Source organism: Vicugna pacos, chromosome 22 (assembly GCF_048564905.1).
Source record: "Vicugna pacos chromosome 22, VicPac4, whole genome shotgun sequence".
In the NCBI taxonomy this organism is placed as follows: Eukaryota; Metazoa; Chordata; class Mammalia; order Artiodactyla; family Camelidae; genus Vicugna; species Vicugna pacos.
This window is the reverse complement of record NC_133008.1, coordinates 28,640,778-28,668,642: the sequence shown is the minus strand read 5'-3', so window position 1 is coordinate 28,668,642 and position 27,865 is coordinate 28,640,778. Positions and strand designations below refer to the sequence as shown.

The window sequence follows — 27,865 nt, the reverse complement described above, 5'->3', positions numbered from 1 at the left end:
CACGAAAAACTCAATGTTGTATTATCCCATTTATGTGAAATTTCTAGCAAAGCCAAAACTATGCTGACAGAATGCAGATGAGTGGTTCCCTGGGGCTGGGAGTAGGAGCAGAATGGATCTCATACAGGCACAAGGGAACTTCCGAAGGTGATGGAGGTGTCCCTGAACTAGACGGTGGTGGTAGTTTCATGCTGTATGAATTTATTCTAAAACTGTTGTACTGTTACAAGAGGTGATTTTAAGGTTTGTAAATCATGGCTCAAAAGAACCTGGAGGGAAGACTCATTGGTGGGGCTAGAAGGGCACGTTCCAGGCACCACCCTCAGTCCGCCAGTCCAGAAAGCTCCGTCGTCTCCATGGCAGCTGACTCAACTGTGACCGGGGAAACTGCGTGTGCCCCAAGCCGCTGAGTCAGGAAACTGCCGGCCAAGGCAGAGAGCTGAGGTCACCACTGCTGGCCCCAGAGCCACCTCGTTTCTGCCAGGAGCCAGCCTGGATCTCCCTCTCACCTGTGTCGCTTCCAACTCAGTCATGGTTAGTGGAACCAAAGTTATGCCCAGACCCTCCCCTGCATGGCTTCTGGGGAATCCAGTTTTTAGCTTTCTAGCTTCCACTTGTTGGACTAGGGTTGGGATCCGTCATCCGCCAGGCCAGTAGGGGCTGTCTCCTGGCTTCTGCCACGTGGCATAAGTTCATCTGTGTGTATCAACAGCTCGTTTTTATGGCTGAGTCATATTCCGTATCTGAATGTACCATATATATCCATATGCGGATCCTCTCTGGAGAGATGTCCATTCAAATTCTTTATCACCCATTTTTGAATTGAGTTCTTTGTCTTTTTATTGCTGAGTTACAGTAGTTCTTTATATATCCTGCTTCCAAGTCCTTTGTGCTGTTTTAGTGACTATACCTTTATAAGATGTTTTGATTTTGGCAGATTAAGGCCTCCTTAATTATTTTTTTTCCTGCACTTTACTATCTATGGAAACTTTAAAGCCAACCTAAGTTCTATAAAAATTCCTGTTGGGATTTTGACTGAAATTGCATTTATATTCATTAATTTGTGAAAGAATGATGACTGCAATACTGAGCCTCCTCATTCATTAACATGATGTTTTCTCCAGTTTATTTATGCCTTTTCTTTAGTAAACCTTGGTAATTTCATCTATAATTTTATCTATAACTATCTCATCTAATTCTAGTTTATAATTTGTGTTTCTGTGGTGGAATGTGATTTTCCCCTTTTCTAGGTGGTTAATGCTGATATACGGGAAAGCTGGGGTTTCTCTATGTTAGTATTATATCTAGATACTTCACTACCAACCTATTTCTCAAAACATACAGGCTTTTTACATAGATGAGTATTATCTTCAGCAATATTTCTTCACTTCTTTTTCAATATTTACCCCTCATCAAGGCAAGACATATAGCTGATTATACTGTCCCTAAAAATGCTCCAACTCAGCAGAGAAATACATGTACTTTCTCAGTGGTTCTCATCCTGGCCTCACTGTTCTCTTAAGAGCTGTTCTTTGAGAAATGAAAAGAGGCTCCTAAGTTCAGAAAGGCTTTTTTAAAAAATTATTTTAAAAATTGGTAAACAAAACTTACCATTTTATGTTAATTGAACATTTTAGTCATTTAAAAAATTTTTTTTCATTTTTAAACAAATAGCTCAGCGGCATTAAGTGACATCACTGTGCTTGCTGTACGCCTGGAACTCTGTGCACATTGAACAACTCCCCGTGCCCCGTCTCCCCTGGCAACCACCATTCTACTTTCTGTCTCAATGAATCCGACTAATTTAATTACCCAATATGAGTGGAACTGTAAGAATATTTATCTTTTTGTGGCTGGCTTATTTCACTGAGCATAATGTCCTCAAGGTCCATCCATGATGTAATGTGTATCAGAATTTCCCTTCTTTTGAAGGCTGACATTCCCCTGGACCACATTTTGCTTATCCATTCTTCCCTTGATGGCCAATGGATTGCTTCCTTTTGGCGATTGTGAATAATGCTGCTGTGAACCTGGGTGTGGTCCCTGCTGTCAATTCTCTTGCATATACACCCAGAAATGAGATTACTGGGTAATAGGGTAATTCTATGCTTAATTTTTTGAGTAGCCAGAGAGGCTTTTAAATGATTTCTCAGTTTATTAACCACAACAGCATTCAACAATATTTGAAAATACAGTTGTTCACACATCTGGCAGACCATTCTATCTAGAGACCATGCCTGGTAGGCAAATGAATTCATGAACCCCCAGGCAAAACAACTTGAATCCTTGACCTTTTGGGAGCCCTGGGTTCTGCTGACCCTGCCTTGCTTTTTGAAACCCTCTGCTTCCTTGGCCCCCATGACATCACACATTCTGTGCCTGCCTCCACCATCTCACTACTCTTTTTCAGATTCCCTTGAGAACTCCTCCTCTGAAGGCCAACAATGAATGCTGAGCAGTGCCTCTGCAATCCCTCCAGCTGTCACACCTGTACGCAAGACTTTGCTGCTGGCTCCTCCCTGGGGACTGTCACCTTGGTTACCAGGGGCTGTAGGGGCACAGGGTGAAGGGCCTTCTCGGGTGGACCCCAGCTCCCTAACACTGGCCTCTGGAAAGGCACAGCAGGCTGTGTTGCCATGATGGTTCCGGACTGCAGAATCCACAGTTGACGTCTTAAGGGCTGGCCACAGGCAGGAGTGTTCTGGACATCCAGGGTGGAGACTGCTGCCCCTCTGTGGCTAGAGCTGGGGGCAGGGAGGGCTGTTTGTGACCGAAAATGAAGGAAAGAAACCAGAGACAGGAGTAGGCCATGCCTTCCTGATGACAGAGAAGGGTGAAAATGTGTTGTGGGTGGAAGGCAGGGGCTGGGTGCCCAGACATTTCAGCTTCTACCAGGGATGAATCGCTGCACGTGGGTGGGGGATGGGCACAGAAAGTGCTGGAAAACGATTCTTTACTAACATGGCCAGCAGGATCCATGTGATCTGCCCCTCCCCACTTGTCTTGTTTCATCTCCTTCTGCGCCTGCCCCCCTTTTCATTATCTTCCAGCCCCAGCAGCCTACATCACGTTGCTTCCTTCTCAGATGCTTCTCCCTCTCTTCTTAAACTGGTCAACTCCTACCCATTGTTCAGAGACGCCCTCCCTGACCACCTGGTGACTAGGTGGGAGCCCTGTGCCTCCACACGGCTGGACACTCCCTGCCCTCCACTCGGCTGTGACTTTGTTTATATGAACATCTGTCTGTCCGGTGCTGGGAGACCAAGTGCCCCTTGGACAAGTGAGAATGTCAGTGAAAGTACTTGGGACACCACATCCCCACTCCCAGATACTGAGTTCAGTGAAGGAGAGACTTCATCCTGTAGAAATGAAAGCCAGAGGTCGGGGGCTTCTCGGGCCCCGGCTGGGGTTGGTAGGGCTCCCAGAGAGGCCAGTTTGAGGGTGGGGCTGGCTGTTCAGGGATGACCGAGGGTGTCTGAAACTGTGCTGGCATCCTTGAGGTCCAGTCAGGACCGTTTTTTGGGAGGGAAAGGAACACTGTCCCTGTGGCTGGATGCTGGGCTGGGAGTACCTGTGTGTGCAGGTGGTCACCTGTTGTCAGAGGCACCTGAGCCGGGGGCAGAGGCGGGGCGGTGTCCAGAGGAGGGGCAGTAGGATTGAGCTGCCTGCTTGCTGGGGGGTCTGCTGCTGTCCTCAGCCCTGTGGGCCAGTGCATCTGTCTGTCCACCTGTCCTTGAGTCCTTTTCTGTGTCTCCCTGTTGGTCTCTACCTTTCTCAGCGACCCCGTCTTTCTCGCTCTATCCTTCCTGCCTCTCCCCCCGCCCCCACTCTCCCGTGACTTCCTCTGCCCCCTCAGTGCCGCACCCCCACCTCGGTGCCCCTCCTCCCCGTCCCCACCTACCTGGGGTCTCGGCCTGTCCGCAGGTCACCGCTACTGGACAAGGTGTGACGGCGAGGTGCGCCTGCGGCAGGAGGCCTCCCCCACTAGCGAGGCGCCCAACACTTCCCTGTACGAGACGGTCTGGGACACGGCCATCAGGTACGGCAGCTCAACGCGCTCGGCTCGCAGCACAGGAACGGCCGGCACCTACTCACTCACACGCAGTACTCGCACCGACGTGCCGCCAAGGCCTTCCTCAAGGTACTGCGTGCCTCCTGCGCCTGCGCACCGGCCCCTTCCCCTCCTGCACCTGCGCACTGGCCCCTGCCCCTCCTGCGCCTGCGCACTGGTCCTTGCCCCTCCTGCGCCTGCGCTGTTCCTCCTTCCTGCACGGGGCCCACGTTGCCTTCGCATCTTGGTTTGGCGGGTCTCTTCGAGGCAGCCTGAGTTCGCGGATTCAAATCTCACCTCGGCCTTACCCGCGTTTTTGCTCAGATTCCTTGGCCTCATTCATCAAGATGTATACATTAAATGCGTGAGATTTTTTGTAAAAAAAAAAATTGGCTTGACTGTGACTCAGTTTCCCCATCTTTAAAATGGGGGGGTATACAGATAGATATACATTACTATATATAAAATAGGTAACAAGGACCTATTGTATAGCACAGGATACTATATTCAATTTCTTGTAATAACATAATGGAAAAGAATCTGAAAAGAAAATACTTATATGTATGTATATGTATAACTGAATTGCTTTGCTGCACACCTGAAACTAACATTGTAAATCAACTACTCTTAATAAAAAATTAAACAAATTTTAAATAGGGGTTATATATAGCCATAAGTCAAATTAAAAAATTTAAATTTAAACATGAACATACCCACTTTCGTTTATTTTATATTAAAATTAAAATGTATTTTTATATTGGCCTTTTCACATAAATATATAAAATAAAATAGACTTGCTACAAGGCTTCAGTGAGTTTGTACATATCAAACAGCTCCTGGCATACACTAAGCCCTGCGTCATTAGCTGTTACTCTTACAGTTGCTGCTATTCATGGTGTCTCTTCTCCAGTGAGTCCCATTTCCTTCAAGAAGTCTTGATCACACTGACTCCCCAAACTCACTACCCAGCTGGTGCTTTCTATCACACACCCGTTTAAAATGTTCTGCCCAACTCTGTTGGTCCCCTGCTACCATGGTTGTATCATTTATTTGTTTAGTCAGTCAATTCCATGAGGACCAGGGGTTGGCCTACCTTTGAGACAGGCTGGGACCTAGGACCCAGGACCCTGTGTTGTAGTGCTTGCACCCGGACAAATGTCTCCTCAAACAACAGAATACAGAGAAACCATAAGGAACTAAAAATAAATACAAAAAGATCAAAACCCAATTGCTACTTCTGAAGTGTCCAGAGCAAAAGTAGGGTACTGTGCATGATCCCTGCACACAGGACCACCAAGAGGATGGGTAGACCCCTAAGCTATCCCTCCAGCCTCACCTACCCATCTTCCCCTACCCTCACCCTATTTAAGGGACCAGCTTGCCCCCCACCTCAGGGAATGAGCAAAGGGACCTGTTGTTTTCACTCCCTTCCGCTGTAGCATGAGTCCCAGTAAAGCCTTGCCTGAAATTCTCATCTGGCCCCTTATCAATTTCTGTTGATTACGGAGTCCAAGAACCCCAGTCAGTAATAGCTCGTGCTACATGGGTCCCCATGCTCTAGGACGGCACAGGCCCTCAGGCGTGTGCTCAGTGAATGAACACCCACTTTTCGGACTGGGAAAAGGGAAATAAGAGACCCCAAGGGGCTTGTCAGGTCAACTTCATAAACAAATTAGACAGAGATCAGGAAAAAATTTACGCATGTGAGGAGGTAGACTAGCCAGGACTAGCGGCTGAAATTTAACACACAGAGAGCCTCTCTGAGAAAGAGATTTCAACAAAGACTTAAATGAGGTGGGAGCTTCTGTGAGTATCTGGGGGAAAGTATTCTAGGCAGAGGTAACAGGCAGTGCTAAGGCCCTGGGGCAGGAACGTGTCTAGCAAACTGGAGGAACAGAGAGGAGGCCCGTGGTGGCTGGAGCAAAGTGAGGGGTGGGGGGAGTAGGAGGTGAGAGCAGGGAGGGAACAGGGGTGGGGGGTGCAGAATCTTGTGGGCTCCGGGGAGGACCTGGGGCTTCCCCTGGCTACCCCCATCTTGGAGGGCTGTGGGCAGCTCAGGCAGGAACCTGACTCAGGTGCTCACAGCCGTCCTCTGGTGGAAACATCATTAGAGGCTAGGTGAAGAGTGCCAAGATCTCTGCAGGAAGAGTTTCACGTTGAGGGCTCTGAAAGAGACAAAACCCGACATGGTAAGCTCATGGATTTCTTTACCTTGAAAAACACTTGTGCTCTTTCAGTGAGACGTACAGGGGCTGCTGCATGGGCCTGTCATCCTCTTGAGAGATGGTGCAGGAACACTCACGGTCACCCTGAGGTGCGTCTGAGGAAGGGATACCCTGAGGCCAGCTCCCGTTTATATACCAAGGGGGCCCGGCTGGGGTCAGGGGTTCACACCCTGCACCCCACCCATAGGAAAGAGGTAAGAACTAACCAGTAGGCAAGATCATGCTGCACAGAAGGGCCTCAGACTCAGACCAGGGTGGGGGGCATGGCTGAAAGCAAGGCTCAGAGTGGGCTGACGAGGCTGTCCTGGCCCAGGAGAGGCTTGATAGAACCCCCTTCAAGAATCATGCTCACAAACAAGAAGCAGGAACTGTCGGGGGAGGCTGACACCAGGAGCCAGAGGTGGTATGCAGAAGAGCTGACACCCGAGGAAGCAGAGCTGTTCCCATGAAGGGGCTGGGAACTTGTGTCTAAGAGACTAACATGGGGAGTTGGTGAAAGCGAGCCACTTGGTAAAGGACTTGGAGGTCACTGCTTCTCAAAGAAAATGCTGAGAAACTGGGAATCAACCACTCTTCCTGGGTCTCTCAGTGAGCTGAGGTCACACAGCAAACTGCTACCCTGAAAACAGGAGATGGGTGGATACACTCAGCTTACCTGGAGCAGAAACCACGGCCTGGGTCAGCATCTGGTGGGAACATGAGGGATAGCTGGCTCATTGCTGGAGATGGAGCATGGACTAGCTTGAGAGGTGAGAATGCCTGGGGACCCAGCCTTGGGGTGGGGGTAGGGGTCACACATCATGATTTCACCTCCAGGAACCCCACCAGGTTCTCATAGTGAAGATTTGAAGAGAAAAAACAAAAACAAAACAAAAAAATCTCCAGTGTTTCCTGCAGGAAGCAGAGGAAGAAAGCATCCTGTTCTCCTTAACAAAGGCCTGCCCTCCTGGGAAACTGTTTTACCAGAGCCTGACCAAAATGGCTTACACTATGGTTTAACTGACCTGGAGGAAGGGAAATACACAACTCCAGCCCTCTCTAGACTTCTTATCACCTAAGGATACAAAAACAAAACCAAAAGCCGAGGAGCACTTGTGAAGGTTGCAGTCCGAGGGCACAAGCTCACTGAAAGATGGACACCACAGGACACTTCCTACCACAGCACCGACTGGGCTCCTGTGTAGTAACAGGGGATTACAGATGGAAGGACTGCAAGGCTCAGATTCTGTTGTAAAAGGAGTCACCAGCGAAACCATGATGACAGGGGAGACAAAGTCAAGGACACCTACAGCTACAGCAAACAGCAAATTCAGACTAGCTCCTAGCCAGAGGAACATAAAACCTCGCCCTCAAGGGCTGTTCACCTCAGTTCCTTACACCCAGGATGCCATGCCCAGCTTTCAACAGAAAATTACAAGACAGGCTAAAGGGCAAAAAAAAAAAAAAAACACCAAAAACCCCACAGTCTGAAAAGATGGAGCAAGGGTGAGAACCAGACTCCAATGTGGCAGAGATTTTGAAGTTTTCAGACAGTGAACTTAAGACAACTCTGATGACTGTGAAGAGCATGCCGTGGGCCCTAGTGGGGAACGTGCAAGGACAGATGAGTCATGTAAGCAGAGATGGAAACTCTAAGAGAGAATCAAAAGGAAATGCTAGAAATCAAGAACTAGAATGGAAACAAAGAATGCCTTTGAGTGTCTTGACAGTAGCCAGGACACAGCTGTGGAAAAAATCAGGGAGCTTGAAGATATGTCAATAGGAACTTCCTAAACTGGAAAGCGAAGAGAAAAAAAGACTGAAAGAGAAAAAGAAAAAGGAAAGAAGGAACAGGATATCCAAGGACTGGGGCACAATTAAAAAAGGTGTAACGTATGCATAATGGGAGTTGGTTAGAGATCTGAAAGGTGAATCCCGGAGGCTCCAACTGATGCACATTTTTAAAAGTCAGAAACAAAAACAATGTTAACGTGAAACTTCAGGACAACAAGATCAAGGAAAATATTCTAAAACTTCGGCTGATTAGGTTATGTGGAAAAACAAACATGCAAAAATATCTGGGAAATTTCTTTAAGAAGAATATTGATGAAGGCCAACTAGCCCTACCAGATATTAAAGAAATTACAAAATGGCAGTAATTAAGTGTTCAGTGATGGGGCAGAAACAGGCACACAGAAGAAAGCCAGGGACAGACACAAATATACGCAGGAATTCAGCGATGTTACCAATGGGGCCCTACCTCACAGCAAAACAAATCCCAGATAGAACAAACTCAAAGATGAGACAGAAAAAAAAAAAAAGAGAGAGGGAGGGAAGAAAACATGAGAGGACTTGAAAAAACAAATCCTAGACAAGAAGTAAACTAAAAACCATCAAAAGAAAAGATTACAGCATGATGGGAAGTGGCATAAGCAAAACCTATGGGCAGACTGGGGGGGTGCAGACAAAACACACCACAAAGGCCTACATCTCATATCCCACAAGAAGCTCCTAAAAATACAGAGACACACAAGCCTGCAGACACAAGCACCAAGAAACCTGGTAGAAAACAGGCAGGCCCACTGCCAAAGCTGTTATCAGAGACGCAGTCACCCACCTGCATGCATGCAGTTGTGTAGTTACAGAAGTGAATGAGGGAGGACGGTCTAAAGGCCCACCAGCAGGACTAGTTACAGAAACTTTGGTGCATTTACACAACACACTAATTTGGAACAAACTCTTAAGATGCATTAAAAAAGGATGATATGAAGATGAATATATGTATGTTCCTATATGACTGAAGTACTGTGCTGTACACCAGAAATTGACACAACATTGTAAACTGACTGTATTTCAATCAAAATATATTAAAAGATTAAAAAAATTTAAAAAAAAAGATGCACGTTTGCTACCACTTATAAGGGAACTATGTCTTGTTCACACACAGATGGCTCCCAAGAGTTACAAAAGAAATGGATAAGGAAAAGAAACAGGAAAGGGGACCACTGCTCACTGTGTGCACGTGCCCTTGGAAACTTTGTGTTGTGCCTGCATCACCAAAATATAACCAAAAAAATTTGAAAATATTTAAGCCAAAAACATTTAAAAGGAACAGAGATGTCATCTTGATAAAAGAAACAAATCACTGAAATATATGAAGCTGTTTCCAACTAAAAGACCCCCCAAAAAAAAAAAAGCCTCGAAGGCATCAGATGAAAGCCACATGATCCCCAAAGGGGCAACACTGAGCCTTGACGGCTGACTTCTCCACAGAAGCCACAGACGCCAAGAGACGATGGAGCAGAAGGTCAAAAGTGGGGGAAAGACACAACTGCCAATCTGGGATTCTATATCCAGCAAACATATCCTTACAGAATCAAGATGAAATGAAGATGCTGATAGATGAACAAGAGCTGAGAGAATCTATCACAGCACTAAATGAAACGCTAGAGAGGATTCTTCAGGCTTAAGGAAGATGATTCCAGGTGGAAACACAGAAATGAGAGCACCCCTGGCAGTGATCATGTGGGTAAATACAAGGAAATACTGACCGCTTGTGAGCAACAAAATGAACACATACCTGGTCTTGAGTCTCAGGAAGGTGCCTACTAGCTGTCTCGTTGTGGGCGGGTCAGCTCCTGGAAGCTGCCTCTTCACCTGTCGGCGGGGATTCTGACGGCAGCACCTACTTCATCGAGTGGCTGTAGAATCTGTGAGGTAACTACTAGCCCAGCGCCTGGCTTGCAGTGAGCCCTACCATATTTTTACCTATCAGTCGTCCTTCACTGTGTGGTGGGGATCTGGGAACTGTGGGGATCACCCTGGACCCTCTTTCACTCACTAATTAAGGAGCTCAGATGAAAAACTGTCCCAAAAGGCCTGCAGAATCTTACTCTGGTAAGAAAGATGGGGAAGGGAGCCCATGGCCCTGATGCTAGAAATGGAAATTCTGGCTACTGACTAGAAGAAAGAAATGCTCTGAGTACCCTGGGGTGGCCAGCCATCTCTCCAAAGGAGCTGCCAGTTGACAAAAGTGATCTTAAGTCAGCTGCAGCTGTTGTGGGCAGAGTGGCCACAGGGTTACAGGCCTGCGATGTTGACCACTCAGGAATGAAACTTCTGCTCCTCTCTTGGGCCTGGAGCCCAGAGAGTGGACCTGAGAAAGCTGTCTCCTTGGGGTCCACTCTGCTCTGCCACACCAAATCCAGAGCAAAACCTAATCGTGGACAGACTGGCAGACAATCACCCTGGCTCCTGGCAAAGGATCTCTTTGCTCACATTTTCTAGCTATCTGGCTGTCTACCCACCTATCCATCCTATCCACCTACCCACCTATCCAGCCTTCCATCCACACACCCATCCTCCCATCCCTTTATCTCCCCATCCATCCCAACCCCTCATCCACCCATCCACCCATATTGTGAAGTCAGGCTTCCTTTTCAACACAAACTTTGCCACCTGCTTGCAAGGAAAGAACACACGATCAGAAGCAGGACCAGATACTGAATTCTCTGCCATCTTGCTCCCCTTAGATTTCTGGTGGTGCCTTCTCTATTCCTGCAGGGTGCCAACCTTGCTCACATTCCCCGTCCCCACTCCTAATCCCCAACTGGCCTGGTCCCAACCCTCCTTTGTCTTCCTGGTGGTTGGTCTGGAAGCACTGGGACAGGGAGAGAAGACCAGGGGCCCCATGGTACCTTGTGCCTCCACCCATTAACTCCACAACAGGAGGAAGGAGGGCCAAGCGGATACACAAAGCCTGACACATAAGTCTGCTTCCCCATCTGACTTTATTTCACTTTTTTCTATAAAACTCCTCCATAATTTCACAATTTAACAAAAAGTTTAAAATCCAGGACAGAAACAATCCTGTGACATATTACAAACACGATTCTCCTTTATTCCTTTTACCCAGGAGTTGGTCTCGGGCCGGTGAGTGTCCTAGTTCCTAGTGAGACACATTCTTTGTAAAAACCCTTATGGGTAAGAAAGGTATTCGATACCTTTCGCTTTCAGGCGTCGGTTTACATCTTGTTCAGGAGATAGCGAAACACAGGGATTTGCACTGGGGGCAGGGGCTTAACACTAAACACGCGGCCATCACAGAGTGCTGGCCCCTTCCTATGGAAGCGTCCCCAGAGCCCTGGTGGGCCCAGCTGCCGGGCAGCTGGGGGTGGGGTGGGGGAGCAGCTGGGAATGCTGCGGTCGGGGCCCTGGCTGCCTGGCACATCCATCAGGTGGTCACAGGGCCAGTGCTGGGCCCAGAGGAGCTCTGGAGGACAGCGCTGGGGCCTTCTGGCCAGAGGAGGTAACAGAAGTGGGTCGGTGCTTCCGAAGGCCCTGGAAACAGCAGGAAGGGCCTGCTGCTGCTGCTGCGAAGGGCAGGCCCGAGAGCCGGGCCTTCCTCTAGCTGCCCCCAGGGGAGAGCCTGGCTCCTGAGCAGAGTGCTGCTTGAGCCACCAAGACGGGAAGGCCTACAGCCCTTCCCAGGAGGTCCTTGGGAAGGACAAAGACCAGTGCCCCTGGGCTGAGGCTCCCGCCTGGGACCCCCGGCGGCCTCTGTGCACAGGGGGCCAGGCAGCTGTGCCCTCAGGCCAGTCCTTTCTGTCCAATGTCTTAGTTTCCAGAGAAGAAAAGTGCCCCACTTTGGAGTATTGTTGGCCTGCCTGGAGAAGGGGACGGTGGCAGCACGGAGCCGGCCACACAGGCCTGCCCTCTTCCTAATACCTCAAGGCAGCAGGGCTGGGAGAGAATCAGAGCAGATCCGGCGAGGAGTCACGGCGGTTTCCTCTGAAGGCTCTCGGCCTTCCCCGAGTCCTGGGACCTCACCAGGAAGGCTGGCGTTCGGGGAAGTCTTGGAGGCGGGGCTTCCGAGGGAGTGTTCAAGGTCTGCCTGACAGACAGAATCGGAGCAGGAACAACAGTCAGGGACCACAGGGCAGGGGAGCTGGGTGCTCCTCATGTGGGAACTCACGAACTGAGGGGAGGGGCTGTCTGGCAGTGGGCGGGAGGGAAGGTGAACCCAGTTCCTGGCCGTCCTCCTCTCCTGGAGCCAGTGGGGACCAAAGGAGCCTTGAGTCGAGGTCTGCAGGAACAGAGGCTGAGCAAACAGGTCCCCAGCCCTCAGGAGCCCCACGCAAGGCGGGCTGACTCCGCGGAGGGGTTCTGGCTGGAAGGGCGGAGGAGCTGGCTTGGCCCTTGGAGAGTCTCAGGCGTGCGAGGAGTTGGGTCTGGCCCAGACCGGCGTGAACCACAGGGGTGGGAGGGCCTGCCATCGGCCAGGGCCCAGGCACAAGGGGCTGGCTCTGAGTCCTGACGCTCCTCAAAAAACTCCACAAACTATCCCGTCTTATTTGGCAAAAGCTCATTTTTTTTCAAAGTTCGAAGACTCAGTCAACAGGAGGAAGAGGATCCTATGGAAGGAGGAGGAGGAGGAGACCCGGACGCCAACACAGTCACGGCCTGCAGCTGGCTGGAGCCTGGAGGCCTGCTCCTGCACACAGCGCCGGTCTGACCAGGCGGCCGACAGCACAGGCTGGGGCGCCTGGGACCCTGCCGCCCCGTCGTCGTGCTCACTGGCCCGGGAGGAGGAGCGTCCTTGGAGCCACCTAGGGAGGATTCCTCCCTGCACCTGGAGAGGGCCCGCTGGCGCTCCGGCCCAGCCTTCAGCCCAATGACAAGACCAGTGGAGACATCTTAACCTAAAGTCCCGCCTTACACCCCCCCACCCCCCACGTGCACTGCTGCCATGGAAACGCACACCCGGAACCCGCTCTGGTACCTACAGTGCACACACATATATATAATAGAGAGAGAGCTACACAGCATGGAGTCCCAGCACAGTGAGCCGACAGGGGACTGTGTCCGGCTTGCACAGAGTACGAGCCGGGCCGGTCCTGGGGCACGGTGGGTGTGTTCTGAACCGTTTGGGGAGACTGGAGGCAGTGCCCCAGCTGCTCAGCGGGGCCTGGGCAGTGAGGCTGTGCCCCACGCCCCATGGCAGAGCAAGGCCCCCCACTGAAGGGCGTGTTCCTTCCCCTTTGGGAGTTAGACCTGATGCTGCCTTCAACACAAGCCACTTCCAAGGGGGGGCCCAGGTGATGGCCCCTGAGTATCAGGGGGCAGCAGCACCGGCCCAGCCCCCCTCGGCCCCCGGGCTCCCGACGAGGAAAGTGCAGCTGGCCGTGTGGGCCGAGGACAGGGTGGTCACTAAGGCAGTGCTGCGGGTGGGCGAGTCGAGAGAGGAGGGAAGGCGGGGGCCAGACATAGCCTCCCAGGACCCCGGGGACGGGGGCCCGGCACCCGGCCCAGGGTCATGTGGCCACGGCCTCCAGGTAGCTCTGCAGCTTGCGCACTGTGGTCTCGTCCAGAGAGAAGAGGTCAAAGTCGAAAGTGGTGTTGGTGACGTTGAAGTGGCCGGTCTCCTCAATCAGGTTCACGATCTGGAAGGTGGTGGCAGGGTGACTTCAGGGGACAGGGTAATGCGCTGGGGCGGCCCCGCCCTGACCAGGCCCTCAAAAAGAAGGGAGGGTGGCTCCTTGGGGCTGCCAAAGGGGGTCTGGCAGCCCCTGGCCTCAGGGGCACCCCGCCTGGGACTTCTCTGGGATGCTGTGCCCTCAGCGGGGCCACAGGCGGGCGGGCTCCAGCCAGTACCTGCTGCAGCACGTTGCGTTCCCGCAGCGCCATCAGCCTCCGGTGCAGCTCCACCAGCTCGTCCGTGTAGGCCTGGGTGGCAGATGGGTGCTCAGAGGGCAGCCTCAGCCCCTCAGTGGGCCCCGCCCTCCAGAACACCCTCCCCTCGCCCCGCACCCTGTGCCCATGACGGCCTGAGCCCCCACCTTGTCGTAGGCGCCCCTCTTGAGGATCTTCTCAGGCTTGCTGCAGGGCTCCGGGCTCCGGCGGCCTGACGCCTGCTAGTGAACCGGGTCTTCATGAGCGCCCCTCCGCACCCCTCCCTCTAGCCCCCGGCTGACGGTGCAGAACTGACCTCCCCCTGCGCCCACCCACCTCAGCCTCGGATCCTTGGAGAACCCCAGGCCCCGCCCTCAGCCCTGCCTCCAGGGTGTTACCTTGCTGTTGGGCGGGGGCGGCTTCTTGGGTGGAGGGGGCTCCCGGCCGGGCAGGCAGGAATCTGCGCTGTTATCGCTCTCGCTGTCACTGAAGCTCAGCCTGAACGCAGACACGAGGACTTGGTCAGACCTCCTCTGCCCTCTGCTCTGGGGACATCCAGCAGCCCCACCCAGCAAACACCACTCCAGGGCTTTGGGACAGGGGCTCTCCAAAATAACACTCAGGGCCTGCCCCCTCCCTGGGCCAAGCTGCGCCCAGCACTCCCCCTGCAGCTTTGGAGACCAACTTCACTCAGCTCTGCCAACCTCAAAAAAAAAGGAAAGAACACGCCCGAGGCGCCTTCAAAGGGCAAAGAGCCCAAAGAGCAGCACTCGCGCCCTGACAGGCCCGGGGCCCGCGGGGCTCCCTGCAGCCCTGGTGTGCTCTCCTGGGCCACTGCAAGCCAGATCGGCTTGGGGTCCTGAGCTTACTGCTGCGCGGGTGCAGCGGCCTGCAGGACAGTCACTCAAGCACTGGAGCCCAACGCCACGGGGCGCAGCAGGGCCCGGGCCCGGGCCCGGAACCGGTCTGTCTGGGGTTGGCTCACTCCACGCCTCCTGGTGGCGCAGGGCCCAGGCTGGGTCTGCGTCTCCGCCTGGACTTCCTCTGAGAGGAGTGGACAGGGAGGACCACTCACAGTCATCACTCTCCGAGGCGCGGGCCCCTCTCTCGGGGTGAACCCGTTCCAGGGCGCCTTCCCTTCACAAAGGAAAGGGAGCTCCCTGGGGCTCCCACCGGCTTCTCGGGATCAGCTGCACAACGCACTGCGTGCTTCGCGGCATCCACCATCGCCACCTGCTTTCAGCTGGCTGAAGGCAGTGCAGGCCACCACCCGTCCCTTTGGATGGTGCTTGTCCGCCTCTCAGGACCTCAGGACCCATATCGCACTGCTGTTCACCCGGAACCCTCTCCACTTGGGCCTTCAAAGTTCTCTACTGAATACGCGCCACCAACACCAAGAGCTACACCACTTATGGCGGCTGCGAGGCTCACCGTCTTGGGAAGCATCCGCGGGGTTCTGGCAGCGCCCAGGGTGCCACCCCCGCAGGAAGGAAGGCACAGCCGCTGGATGCTCAGATTCTCCAGCTAGCTGGAATCTAAAAGCCGCTCCTCCCCGGTCATGTTGCCCTCCACCCAGATAAGACATGCTGGTCCATTCCTTTCAGCTTTTCCAGAACATCTCGCAGCTCAGTGAGGGGGGCACAGAGGGAGCACTTTCCCAGCTGCCCCCCAACCCAACTCCTGGGGAGCCACAAGCAGCGCCCTCAGGCGGGGTCTCTGCCTGGGACCCCTCATTCCTCACTCCGGTAAGGGGAGCCCAACAGCTGTCACCTCACCACAATGCGGCAAATCCCGCCTGCTGCTCCCTCCTTTTGCCTGAAACAGGCTTCATCATGAAAGCAGTGCTGGGAAGCCTCAGTCCTGAGGCACTCCCTGTCCTATGTACCCCCGAGGTTGACCGTTTCCTTAGTAAACTTCCCTCACAATGTGATGGGCTGCGGGGCCTCTGCTCTCTCCACGAACAGCCCTCCCACGGGCTGCAGAGCATCGGCGCAAAGGCAGGCAGTCGGTCTCCTTGTTGCCCAGGCGACACTAGTGCGTCAGCCAGGCCCAGGAGTGGCCAGACTGCCCTGCATCTGCCAGGCGGCAGCTGGGGGTGATGGTGGACCCAGGCCCCTGCATCCGAGCAGCTGTGGCGCCAGCGTGAGGGCCCATGTGGCCCCTTCCCTGACGATGGATGCGCCCCCCCCCAAGCGGCCCCTCTCAGGCCCACGTCCACCCCTAGAACAGGGGCCAAGGGTCCTGGGATGTTCAGCCCCTCACCACCATGTGGAGAATAGGATGCAGGCTGGCCAGCCCCTCAGCTCCCTGTGCCAAGCATCCAGCAGGACCACGCTCAAGGTCTCCAGCCTCACGGAGTCACTGCCCCATGCCTCCCCACAGTGAGTGCCTTCCCTGCACGCTGGGAGCAGACCCAGTGACCAGCCCATCTTAAAAGAGACTCTGGGACGCAGGGGGTTCCGCCCCATGGGGAGGAGGGGCTGGACCCAGATTGGCTGGCTGACCTAAGCCTGCCCTTCCGCAGGCCTGGGGCCAAGGCCAGCATTTGCTCTGGGCTGGAGGCTGAGAAAGCACAGCCATCCCATCCCTGAAGTGGGTTCACTCTGAAGGTCTGGGGGTATCCAATGGAGGTGCCTCAGCTCACCTCACTCCGGGGGAAGGCCACATGTCGCCTGCCCTAGGCCAGCGGGTGGCCACTACTGCTCCCCACAGGGGATGTCTACGTGTCTAAGGACAGTTCTCAGTCTGTCCTTGCCCCACGCCACACACGTGGGGAAGAGGGAAAGGACTCCTGGCCCGAGAGCAGAGGGACCAACCCCTCGACATCCCAAACAGGAGAGGACCAGGCTCCCAGACCCACCTCAATACCCAGGCAGAGCACCACCTGGTGGGCTCCAATGCTCCCCATCACCGCGGGGACTCCCTGTCCTGGCCTCTTGGCAACCCCACAATCAATCACAACAGGGCCGGGCAGAGCGGCCCCAGTGCCCCCACAACCGCTCGCGCCCCACCAGCCCAGGCACCTGGAGTCCCTCCCTGCATTCGTCTTGCCAGCGGCCTCCTCGCCTGACGAAGAGTCGTCCTCATCAGATTCCTCAGACTGCAGGTCCTCCACCATGGAACGCAGGGGTCCTGGGGAGGGCGACGGGGAGGAGGGAAAAGGAGTGGGTCAGGGCTCTGCCTGCGCCCAACAGCCCCTCCACCCCCGAGCCACGTGGTGCTTCTTGTCATCACGACCCCCAAAACTCACCCATGCAAACTCACTACAGAGGTCCCTCTGGCCAGGTGGGGCCTGCCGCCCACCTCCAAGCACTGCCCCCGCACTACCCCCCTTCTTAAAGGACACCTGGCTCCCCTGCTCCTACCTTCCTGGCCCTGCTCGCAGGCCTCCAGCCCCTGGCCTGAGACAGGACCGCAGGGCCCCTCCATTGCAAAGGGAAGGAGCAGCCCTCCTCTGCTCCAAGTGCTGGGGTCAGAGCTCTGCCTGCAGCCAGGACGAACCAGCCCCGGCCAAGAAGGGCAAGGTGGCCCGAACCGTGGGCCAGAGAACCCACCCCCGCCAACCTGTGCCCCTCCTTGGGCCTGCCCAGCCCCTTGGCAGCCCCCTCTGCTGCTCCCGGCCCACCGTCCTCCCCTTTCTCCAGAGGCACTCAGTTCCAGTCCCCTACAGACGGCATCTTGGTTTATATTCTTGTTACCAAGGCAACAGAGGGACACAAAGCCCTCAATTACCTGGGTCACGTGATCCCTCACTGCAGGTTCCCCCTCCCTTCCTCACAGATAAGAACCCTTGGAGAGAGTGTGGGCTTGGAGCACCCCATCCCCCAGCCGCCCTCAGGACTGTGTGTCTTTCTTTCAGGCCAGACACTCCTGCCCCCAACATGCTCGCCTCCCCCAGCTCTCCGCAACCCTTGAAAAGGGATTCTAGGCCATGGAAGAAACTCTCAGTCCGATCCACTCAAAGAAGTACTTCCAGTTTGAGGGTGGGCAGGGGTCGGTTAGGCTGGGGGCCCAGGTGCCCTCTCAAACCAGCATCCGACAGGCTGGAAGTGTCCAGGCCCACCCTGCACAGGAAGAAAGCCCTCCCTGCTCTGGGGCAGCCAAGTGGGCATTGTGACCCCTCGCCACAAGCACCCCAGACGGCCTGGAGGTAAAAAGCAGTAATGCAGGCTGCCGGGGACCTGGGCTGGAGCCGCAGGAGCAGAGCACTTCCAGCCCATCCACAGAGAGCAGTGCTGGGCCGGGCTGGGGTGGGGCAGCCGAGAAAAGGGTGTTGTGCTGGCCATATGGGCCTCCATCCAAGAGGAGCGGAGAGGAGGGGTCTGGCCACATTCAGGGCCCACGTCAGACGGGGGGCCTTCTCCACAGACCCACAAAGCCCAGCTCAAAGCCCCTGTCATACAGATGGGGCAAAGCTGAGGGCCCCGGGGATGGACACCAAAGACCACCGGATGGAGCGGGACTTCGCACACCAGGCTGGCTGTCACGTGACCTGTGCCCAGTTCGCTTTTAAACACAAACCTTTGGACACGGATGTCGGAGGCCCAGTCTGGGCAGGCTCAGGCTTTTCTTTCAGGAAATTCCCCACTAACCCCTGACTTCCCCAGTAGCTCGCTAGCCTCCAGAGTGGGAGAGCCTTTCCACAAGAAACTCCTGGTACACTTAAAACAAACCCTGTCCTTGCCTCTCTCCGTACGCACCTTGACTGTGGTTCTGGGATGGCTCAAAGTCAGAATCCGAACTGGAGTCAGAGCTGGAGCTGGAGTTGGATGGGCTGGACTGGGCGGACTTCACCCCACAGCGGGGCAGCAGGGAGAGAAGACAACAGTCACCTCTCAGTCCACAGGAAAAGGAGTGGACAACAGAGGCCCCTTGGCAGCAGGGACCACCAGGCAGGACACCCCAGGCACGCACTCCAGAGGTCACTGGAACGCCAGACCCCAGCACCGCAGGCCAAGGCAGTGCCCCTCAGACCCTGATCCCAGTCCACCTCTGCCCCCACCCTCAGGGCACAGCTGGTTTGTGGTCAAATCGCCAACTGATGACCTTTTTTCCCTCCCAAGGGACTTGAATCTTTAGCCCACACCTCTGGTTCAAGGAGCGGGCAGCGTGTCTGCTGCTGCTCTAGGCCTCTGGCCCCGGCCCTCCTGCCATGAGAGTAGTGTGGGCAGTGAGCAGCTGGAGGGTCTACACAGGAAAGGCGGGTACAGACACTTGGCTTCTCATTCTGCCTCAGTCTGTCCTGAGGCTGGGACAGCTGTGACAAAAAGCTGTCTCCTGCCACCGGGTGCCCCTGAGGTGGTATCAGGTGAATGCGCACGTGACAAGCACTACAGGACAGGGTGGACTCCCTGCCCCACCCTACTGTGCCCAGGGCGGGTCCCATCTCCCTCCCTGCCCACAGCCAGCCACCCTGACTCAGCCACCAGGGGGCAGTAAAAGCCCAAACTAGGACCCCAGGCCTTAATACAGGGAGTAAGATGCCTGGGGCGGCAGCTCCCACTTCAGAGGCCTGCATGGGGAAGAGGCCTCTAGCTTCACTATCCAGAGCTGAGCCAGAACAGGGTGGCCTCTGCTCCCAGGCTTTGGCAGACACCAACAGGCTCTGGCAAAGGCACGTGCAGCAGAGTAAGCCAAGGGCCTGGGGCCGGGAAAGAATGGGCTCCGATGGGCAGAAGGACATGGGTGTCAGTTCAGAGAGCCTGCCGGCCCAGTGTACCCAGGCACTGTCCGAGCCCTGGCCTCGGGGACCGCTGGGGGAGCCAGGCTGCTCGAGCACCTGGGGAAGGCTGGATGGAAAGGCCAGGAGACAGGCAGAGGCACCCAGCAGCGTCTGCTCAGTCCCGGCACACGCCACGTGAGAGAAGACGCCAGCACAGGGGCCCCTGATCCACTGGGGCTCAAGACAGCCACTCCTGAGGGTCTATGGGCCGAGGGCAGCCCCGGCCACCAGAAAGAGAACTAAGAAGGCCCAGGTCTCCCCTCACTCAGTAGGCCCAGCAAAGGGTCAGGCTGCCTGCGGACAGAGCGCTGCTTCTCTCGGGTTTACCGCGGCCTAATCAGACCCGGTCCAGGCCCCGCCACGCACCCCTGCTGGCATCCCCTACTTGCCACCTTCATATGGCAAATGGTGCTCCCTGGGAAGCCTTGCCCAGGAAACTGGCCTAGACTGCCATTAACCACGTCCACGTGGGGGTCCCACACAGACCAGCGTGACCCTCACCCCCAACTATGTGCCTGGCGGGGCCTGGAGCCACACTGCCACTGCTGCAGGCACATCCAAGTTCTTATTCTGGCTCAGGGGTCCTGGGTTCTGACCCTGACTTTCTCACCGACTGGTTAAAGCAGTCCCTGGTTTTGAAGCCTCAGTCTTCCCAACTGTAAACTGCCAGCCTCTGCTAAGTGCAGGTGTGAATCAGCTGCCGGCCCACAGAGGGCTGTGCCAATCATGCCCCCAACTTCTGGGACAGAATTCGGACAGAAGCCCAGGCTCATCCTGCCCGGCGTCTGCATGAGGGCTCTCACTCGCTGCGGAGGCCGCCGGGCATGCAGGCTCAGGCCAGCAGACTCCGGAAGGCCTAGGGCAGGAGTACCAGCGCTGTCCTGGATGGCACAGGTCAGGCCAGGCGGGCTTCGCAGCTACACGTGTCCCCTTTCCTTCCACACAGATCCAAGGTGCACGGTGAGGGCAGGGAATCTGGAAATGGTCCCTGATGCAGCCCAGTGCTCAGGTCACATGAGGCAGCTCTCCTGGGCCAGTGACTGAAAGGGACCAACTGTCAGAAACCCCACGGGCCAAGCAGAAGCAGTGGGAGGAGCTGGGGGGCTCAGTCCAGGGACTCAGATGAGGAGCTGCCTAGCCCCTCCGAGGGCTGAGGGGGAGGAGGAGACCCCAGTTCCACATAGAGGTCAGAGGTTTCCGGTGGTGTGCCCCACTTGGCCTCCAGCGTGGCGTGGCCTCAGGAGGCCAAGAGGGCAGGGGAGGCCCAGGTCTGGAAGGCTGTCTTGCCTCCTTCACCGCAGACGTCTGTGCCTTGCTGAGGTTCCAGGGTTAGGAAATGCGAGGCACCGTCCAGCAGCCCTAGAGCACCCAGGCAACCTGCTGGTGCCTGAGTCTTACAGCTGCAGGGCTCAAGTGGCTAAGGCTTACCGTTCAGAAGTCTCTCTGTGCACAGGATGCACCCCCACATCCAGGAGAAAACCCTAGTCTTCCTCAAGTGATCCCAGAACAGCAGTGACCAAGGCCACAGACACTGGACACGCAGCCAGCCCACTCTGAGCAGCAGCGCCCAATGGCTGGTGCGCCACCACTCAGCTGGGGGGGCCACGGGGAGGCCTCCACCTCTTCCCAATGCAGGTGCATCAGATCTGGGCGCAGAAACGCCTCAACTGGAAGCGCCTGAGGTGGACAGGAGGGAAGGGCACCTGCCCAGAGCTCCGGGTCTGAGCAGAAAGAGAAGGATGCCAGACAGGGCACTATCCAGCACTCAACAAACTTCCAGCAGCCAAGTGGGTGACTGAGATGGCCCTGGACTAACTGCGGGTCTTCCAAATAAGAGAGATGTCCTAGGGTCCTGCCGTCTCCAGGTTCACGGCAGACAGCACTTCCTGGCTGCGAGAAACACTGAGTGCGTGGCGTTGCCAGCCCCGCGTATGTCTCTAAGCCAGTGAGGATGCACTGTTTACCCATGACCAAACTCTCACCTCCCCAGCCACCTCCGAGGGTCCTCTGGAAGCCACACACTCAGAACATCAGTGCTACTGACACAAACCACCTCTGGCTTCATCTCTGGGAACCACTTTCAAAGTCTCTGAGCTCTGAGCCGCAATGCTGGGAGCTTTTGCCTTGGAGAGTGAATGAGTTTGGAAACCATAAAAGGCCACTGAGAGCAGGGGTTTATGATACAGGTGAGGGGAATCAATCATTCACCCATCCATCCATCCATCCATCCATCCATCTGTCCAGGCCCCTGTTCTCCGACCACCAGAAGCCAAACACAGCACTCAAGAGATAACATGGCCATGCACAGCCCAGTGAGGTCTGGCTACCCAGTCAACAGCCTGGCTACTGACTCCTCTGTAGCTCAAGCCAACCCTGATGGCAAACTTCAGAGCCGTGTGGAAATGTTGCTGCAGGAGGGGCCCAGGGCCTCTGGCTCCCTGATATGGAGAGTGGGATGACAATGCACAGGGGCACCCTACTCATGTAGGGAGGGGGTGCCCTGATGGAGCCTGCGGTGGCCGGGGAAGGGGCTGACAGTGAGACACCACTGCCCACTCCGACCCCCATGCGGCCAGTGAGACCCTGGCCCATGCAGGGCACTGCCCAAGGAAGAGAGCTCTGAACCCAGGGCCCTAACTATCATGCTCTACCCCAGGCACCGTCCCCAGAGTTCTCATGAGGCGGCTTCGTCACACCTGACAGAATGGGAAACTGAGGCTGAGCAAGCAGCAGAGGCTTGTCCAAAGCCACGCAGAGCAGGTGGGAGCCCAGGGCCTGAAGAGGGAGGATGAGGGCGGGTGGGGGAGTGGGCAAGTGGGTAAGGCGCCACCTCACCTCGGTCTTGAAGGAGGCCTCGTCCTCTGAGTTGGACTCCTCTACCTCTGGGGGCTTTTTGATCTCCCTGGGCTCGCTCTCGGCCTTGACCTTCTCCCCCTTGGCGCTGCCCTTGTCCTTGGCCGGCTTTTTGTCTGAGAAGGAGGAAGACGAGGTGCGGGGTGAGGTGCTGGGGGCGCTCCTGGATCCCTTGGAGCTGCTCTTCTTCTGCTTTTTGGCGCTGGGCTTGGGTGAGTCAGCGGCAGCCGGCCGCTTGCTGGAAGACTTGGGCGGGGGTGGTGGCGGGGGGCCACCCTTGGGGGACATGCTCTCCAGTTTGGTCTCCTTCAGGGCCATCTTGGGCTCCTTGAATGCAGCCTTGGGCGGAGGGGCCTTCTCCTCCTTGGGCGGCCGGCCCTCGCCCAGCTTCCGTGCGGCATCCTTGGCGCTCCTGGCCTGCTCGCGCTCCGGCTCCTTGGAGGGGCCTCTGCTCTCCGAGTCCTTGCGCGGCCGCTCCCGGTGCTCCTTGGCCGTCTTGTGGGCCTTGCAGGCCTTGCCACTCTCCCTGCTGGCGTCCTGAAATGCCGGGGCGGGAGGGGGACACGGTCAAATGGCATCTCGCGGCCACCCTGCTCCGCCTCCCCCGACCCCTACAAAGTATAATCCACCTGATTCAGACTCAGCTAGAGAAAATCTTCCATAAAGCGAAAAAGTAAGGCAGCAGGTGAGAGTTTTAAATGGAGCTGTCCCTTTAAACTACTAGGAAGTGTCAGCAGGTCCCGGGCGACTGCAGGCTAAGATTCCCCTCTGAATTGAACTGACATTCCCTGAGGGATTCAAGAAGAGCACACGGTGAGTCAGATATGAGACAGGCAAGCCACGTCTACCCACTCCCGCTCCAACGCCTCGCAGTTTCCCGCGGGGCCCGGGGAATGGGGGGCTGCCATGGCACTGGGGACTGGGAGTGCTGGCAGGCAGGCCCCCTCTTCTATCCCCACCAAAGCCTGGTGCCTCGCCAGGTGGCCCCCACCCAGCCTGGATGGCCTGGCTCTGGCCAGGCCCCAACACACACCAGGACACTGCAGTTCTTTGATCTCCACAGTCAGCATTTATTGAGCGCCTGCTGGAGTCCCAGGCACTGCGTAGGACAAATGGCTCCTAGACATCTTGAAACCGAAGCTGCCTGGGCAGCTGTTCTAAAACGTGCACGATTCCAGGATCTCTGTCTCGGAAATTCAGAGGGTTGAGGAACCCGGACTCTGGTGCTGCTGGTGAGCCAGGTCGTGGAGCTCCCACTGGGGACAGAGGCAGCAGGCAGCCCTGCTCCAGCTGCCAGGAAGGCCAGTCTGTGGGCTCCAACCCTGTGCACCTATGCTTCCTCTGAACAGAGAAAGAGCACCCACCTCACCAGGCGATGGTGCAGGGCTGGCACACAGCGAGCGCGCAATCAAGGAGGGTGGTGGCCACTCTCCCCCTGCCCCTACCTCACGGGCCTCATCCCCATCAATGACGCACCACTATCCCGCCGCACACCCAGGGCCACTGACAGGTGCCTGCTGCTGTCAGCTGCCAAGGACTCTGCCCCCAAATGTACCGGACGGCGCACGGCTGGGCCCAGAGGCTCCCCAGATTAAAGCTCACCAGGGAACCAACAGAAGCCAGACGCAGAGGTGGCCCACAAGGGGAGTGCTGGCCAGGGGCTCCCCTGAAGCAGCATCATTCTACCAGCTCAGCCCCAGTGTCGGTGGGGCGGGCGAGCCAAGAGAGCACCCAGCATGTGGGCCTCTGCTTCCTGCTCGCAGCTCCCAGAGGGTCCAGCAACAGACCCACCCGGCGAAGAGCCACAGGGAATGACAGCACAGCCAGCGTCCTCCCTCTGATCTGCTCAATCCCAGTCACCCTGCAAGTCCACAGCCCCACCAGCGCCAGGGTGCCGGGACAGCCCCACGTGGCTCTCACATCACCACAGCAGTGGGAAGGCTGCTCATGCCGCGAGCCCCCAGCAACCTGTCCCAGAGGGGCACAGCCCGGGGGCGGGCGTGTGGAATGGGGCCAGTCTCTGAGGGCTCCACTCCCCAGAAAGCTGCTCTCCCAAGGAGGTAGGCCAAAAGCAGAGACCGCCCCCCCCCAGGCAATTCCGGCTTCTTCTCACAGGGAACACGGGCCTCCTAGGCCTCAAAAGCTGACCCCAGTCCCAAGAGGTGGAGCGGGAGCACCCCGAGGGGCATGTCCACCCACAGCCCCCAGCGCAGCTCCCACTGGGCCCCCAGCCCCGGTCAACCGAGCAGCCGCCGCTGCCCAGGGCCTGCCCGAAGCAGGAGCCTTGGAGCAGGGCTCTCTCAAGTCACATACTAAGTTTCAAGCACAATGTAGATGTTCAGTCACATTCTCGAAGCTTTCAATGACCCAAAATGGCTAAGAACCAGTGTCGGAAAAAGGTCCACCAGGCCACTGGCTCATGTAAGACAAGAATAAGCAGGGCTCTCTGAGGCTACAGGTGCATGAGTCCAGAGGCTGCAGGACAGCCACCTTCACACTGAGCCTCCAGGGGTCCCTCTTCTCCTAGGAGGTTCCAATTCCTGCCTGCCACACTACCCTCCGAGGGGGCTGTGGGGCAGGGACAGAACCACCAGGGATGGGTCCAACTCAGGCCAGAGCAGCCAGGCACTCCAGCAGCCCCTGGGCCCCTGGTTGGGCGAGGCCCTGCCAGGACCCAGCCTTTACCTCCCCGCCCTCCTGCCTGGAGCATGTGGCCCAGCCAGTCAGACTCCTCAGGTCTAGGAAGCGGAGAACCCATCAGAAGGAAGGAGCCAGTGCCCAAAGGAAGGCCCTCACCGGGAGGAAAGGTCTGATGATTCAGAGGGCAGGACGTAACAGCAGGCAGAGAAGGCTTGCTAGAGAGCTGTCGGCAGAGCAGGACCTGCCTGTGCCACCTGAGAAACCTGCGCAGGGCCCCTACGTCACAGCGCCCAGGGAGCTGTGGAAAGATGCTGGACGGGGAGGGTGGAGACGGAGGACCCTGCCTGCAGGCCTCCTGAGTCTGGCAGACATGCCTACCAGCTTGGGGGCCCCCAGGGGTCTCAAAGACCTCAGCAAGAGATGCCAGAGCAGCCACTGGAGTGTCCTCGCCACCAGGGAGGGCATCTCTTAAGTGGTGTGCAAGTGACGTGTGCAGAAGAGACAGCAATTCCCACTCTCCCTATCTTGCACAGAACGCCAAAAACCGTGGGTGGCTGAGAGAGAAGCTGCCAAGATCGCTAGCAAGAATTTTTCTCCCGCTTAACTTTCACGAGACTCAGGGAAAGACATGCCCAGAAGGCCGGCATGGGGAAGACCCTGGAGCTGCACGCTGTACTTGAAGACTCTGGCCTCACACGTCCAGAGGGCTGAAGTCAGAGGAATCTGAGGATTTCAGAGAGCTAGTGGCCTCATGAAAAGTGCCAGAAAGATTCTGCCTGGGCGACGTGGCGCTCCTCCAAGGTGGCTGATGAGCGTAAGGCTATCGGGCAGCCCAAGACGTCAACCTGTCCCAGTGAGGGTGCCCTAGGCCCTTAACATCCAATAGCAGGTGAAACAAGAAAACTACAAAGATGAGAAGTGGATAAACTGGCGGGGTGGGTGGCAGACGACGGGGCAGCTGCCCTGGAAGCCAGACGGGGCTGGGCCTCCAGGACTCGGAGCAGTGTAGACGGCTGCAGGGAACAGGACGCACGCTCACAAGCCTGCGTCCCCTGCGACACCACCCCAAGGGCTCTGGAGGCCACTCTGGGACAGCTGAGGGAGGTCTCGGGGCACAGAGTGCCGTCGGCCTGCCGAGGCCGAGACAAGACAGCGAGGTGCTTCCTCTTGGGGTGGAACAGCTTGCTCACCCATGTCACTCCTCCTGGCCCCTCCCCCAAGTAAGCTCTCTCCGCCGAGAGCGGCTGCCGAAGGAGGAAGCCAAGCCTGGAGCCGAAGAGAGCGCCAGGCTGTGACAAATGGGGCATCCTGGCTGTGGCAGAAATGCTCCGTCCACGGCCCCAACCACGCAAGCCCTCGGACTGTATCTGAGTGGTCCTCGGGGCCTCTGTCTCAGTGGAGGGATAATGGAGCAGGCTCTCTGCCTCAAGAGGAAGGGGATGAAGTGCCTGCAATGACCTGGTGGTCCGTGCAGCTCAGCAGGGCAAGCCTCCTGACTAAGCGGCGGCGGCGAACTGCCGGGCGGAGCACAGAGCTGTGCTCCAAGAGGAGGATAACGAGGGGGCCTGCAGGGGCGCCCTGAGCCCAGGACCCTCCACTGGGCCCCCGAGCTCCCATGGGACTGGGCCTTCCGCCTCACTAACCTTGGAGCCGTGGGATGGTTTGGTCTTCTTGGGGTCAGAGAAGGCAGAGAGTGGAATTGTGGGTAACATGGGGTAGTCAGGGCTGGGCCTGGACACCGTTTCTGCTCCTTCGGGCATTACCATCACCTAGTGATAAAGAAGAGACAGATGTTATCAACGAGCAAGGAGGCAGGCTGGAAATCCGATCATCAAGAGGAAGTCCGCCTGCAGGAGCCTGGCCAGAGGCCAGCCTCGCTTCCTTCAGGGGGAGAGGGCAGAGGAGAGCTCGAGCGTCATGTTCTCAAAAGAATCCAAGGTGTTCCCTCCATGAGGGGCTGGGTGCTGAGTGCTGGAGCGAAGCAGGTCGTGGTGCAGAGCCAAGAGCAGCCAGGTCCCAGGATGGCTGGGCCGGCCGAGAAGATGCAGAGCGGGCCAAGAAGCATAAGGAGGAGCCGGGGCCAAGGCTGACCATGCTTCAGACAGACCAGAAGCTCAGGCTGGTAAGGCGAGGGGCCAGCCAGACACCCAACCAGGCAGCTGAGTGGCAGAGTGAGCAACTTGTATGAGCTGCGCGCGTGACTTCACTGGGTCACCTGTATCCTGGGGGACCAGCCCATGTCCACTCTCGGGCAGGTGAGGCACACAAACAGGGAGCACGGCGCAGCCGCCAGCTGGAGAGAACTGCGTGGGGTGGGCATGGGGGAGGGACTGGAGAAGGAAGGCCGGGGGTCCTGCCAGGAGGTGATCCCTGGGCCACCTGCAGGGTCCAAGCCAGGCTCCCGTGGCACCCACTGACGGGGAGAAGGCTGGGTGCAAGCTCTTGAAATGCTGGCGCTGCAACCACTGCTAGTGAGCACTACTAGCGGGCAGCCACTCAGGAGGGGCCTTCCAGCCCAGCGAGACAGAACAGAAGAATAAAGCGCACGGAAAAAAAGAAGAAAAGAAAAACGCATTTAGCTTGGTAGAACAGGCACCATTAATAACCCTGAGAACGCGGAACTCCCCGATGAACCAGAGCTTTCATCTGAGGAGGCTGAGGTCATTCCCGGCCATGGGGATGCCGGGCGGGAAGGAGGGCGGTGGAGCCCCTCGCCCCCAGGGC

The 27,865-nt window shown here is 56.4% G+C and overlaps 1 protein-coding gene and 1 long non-coding RNA gene across 5 annotated transcripts in view; one reads left to right on the top strand and one right to left on the bottom strand.

Annotated features, from left to right (window-relative positions):
- Positions 1 to 394: 394 nt before the first annotated feature.
- Positions 395 to 4,430, top strand: LOC140688476 (uncharacterized). The gene is made up of 3 exons (XR_012063208.1): positions 395 to 534; positions 2,411 to 2,490; positions 3,925 to 4,430. It is a non-coding gene; the product is annotated as an uncharacterized lncRNA (long non-coding RNA).
- An 8,174-nt stretch (positions 4,431 to 12,604) lies between these two features.
- Positions 12,605 to 27,865, bottom strand: part of MLLT1 (MLLT1 super elongation complex subunit) — a 57,110-nt gene continuing 41,849 nt past the window's right edge. For 2 of the 4 annotated variants that reach the window (XM_072947846.1, XM_072947849.1), the window contains 8 exons: positions 26,785 to 26,910; positions 22,484 to 23,038; positions 18,627 to 18,714; positions 16,950 to 17,058; positions 14,325 to 14,424; positions 14,094 to 14,168; positions 13,909 to 13,980; positions 12,605 to 13,697 (listed from right to left, as the gene is read on the bottom strand). In XM_072947846.1, coding sequence (XP_072803947.1) covers positions 13,569 to 13,697; positions 13,909 to 13,980; positions 14,094 to 14,168; positions 14,325 to 14,424; positions 16,950 to 17,058; positions 18,627 to 18,714; positions 22,484 to 23,038; positions 26,785 to 26,910 — 1,254 coding nt within the window. In that variant the 3' untranslated portion in view covers positions 12,605 to 13,568. The remainder of the gene's footprint in view (positions 13,698 to 13,908; positions 13,981 to 14,093; positions 14,169 to 14,324; positions 14,425 to 16,949; positions 17,059 to 18,626; positions 18,715 to 22,483; positions 23,039 to 26,784; positions 26,911 to 27,865) is intronic. The other 2 variants (XM_072947847.1, XM_072947848.1) reach the window with 2 other exon arrangements.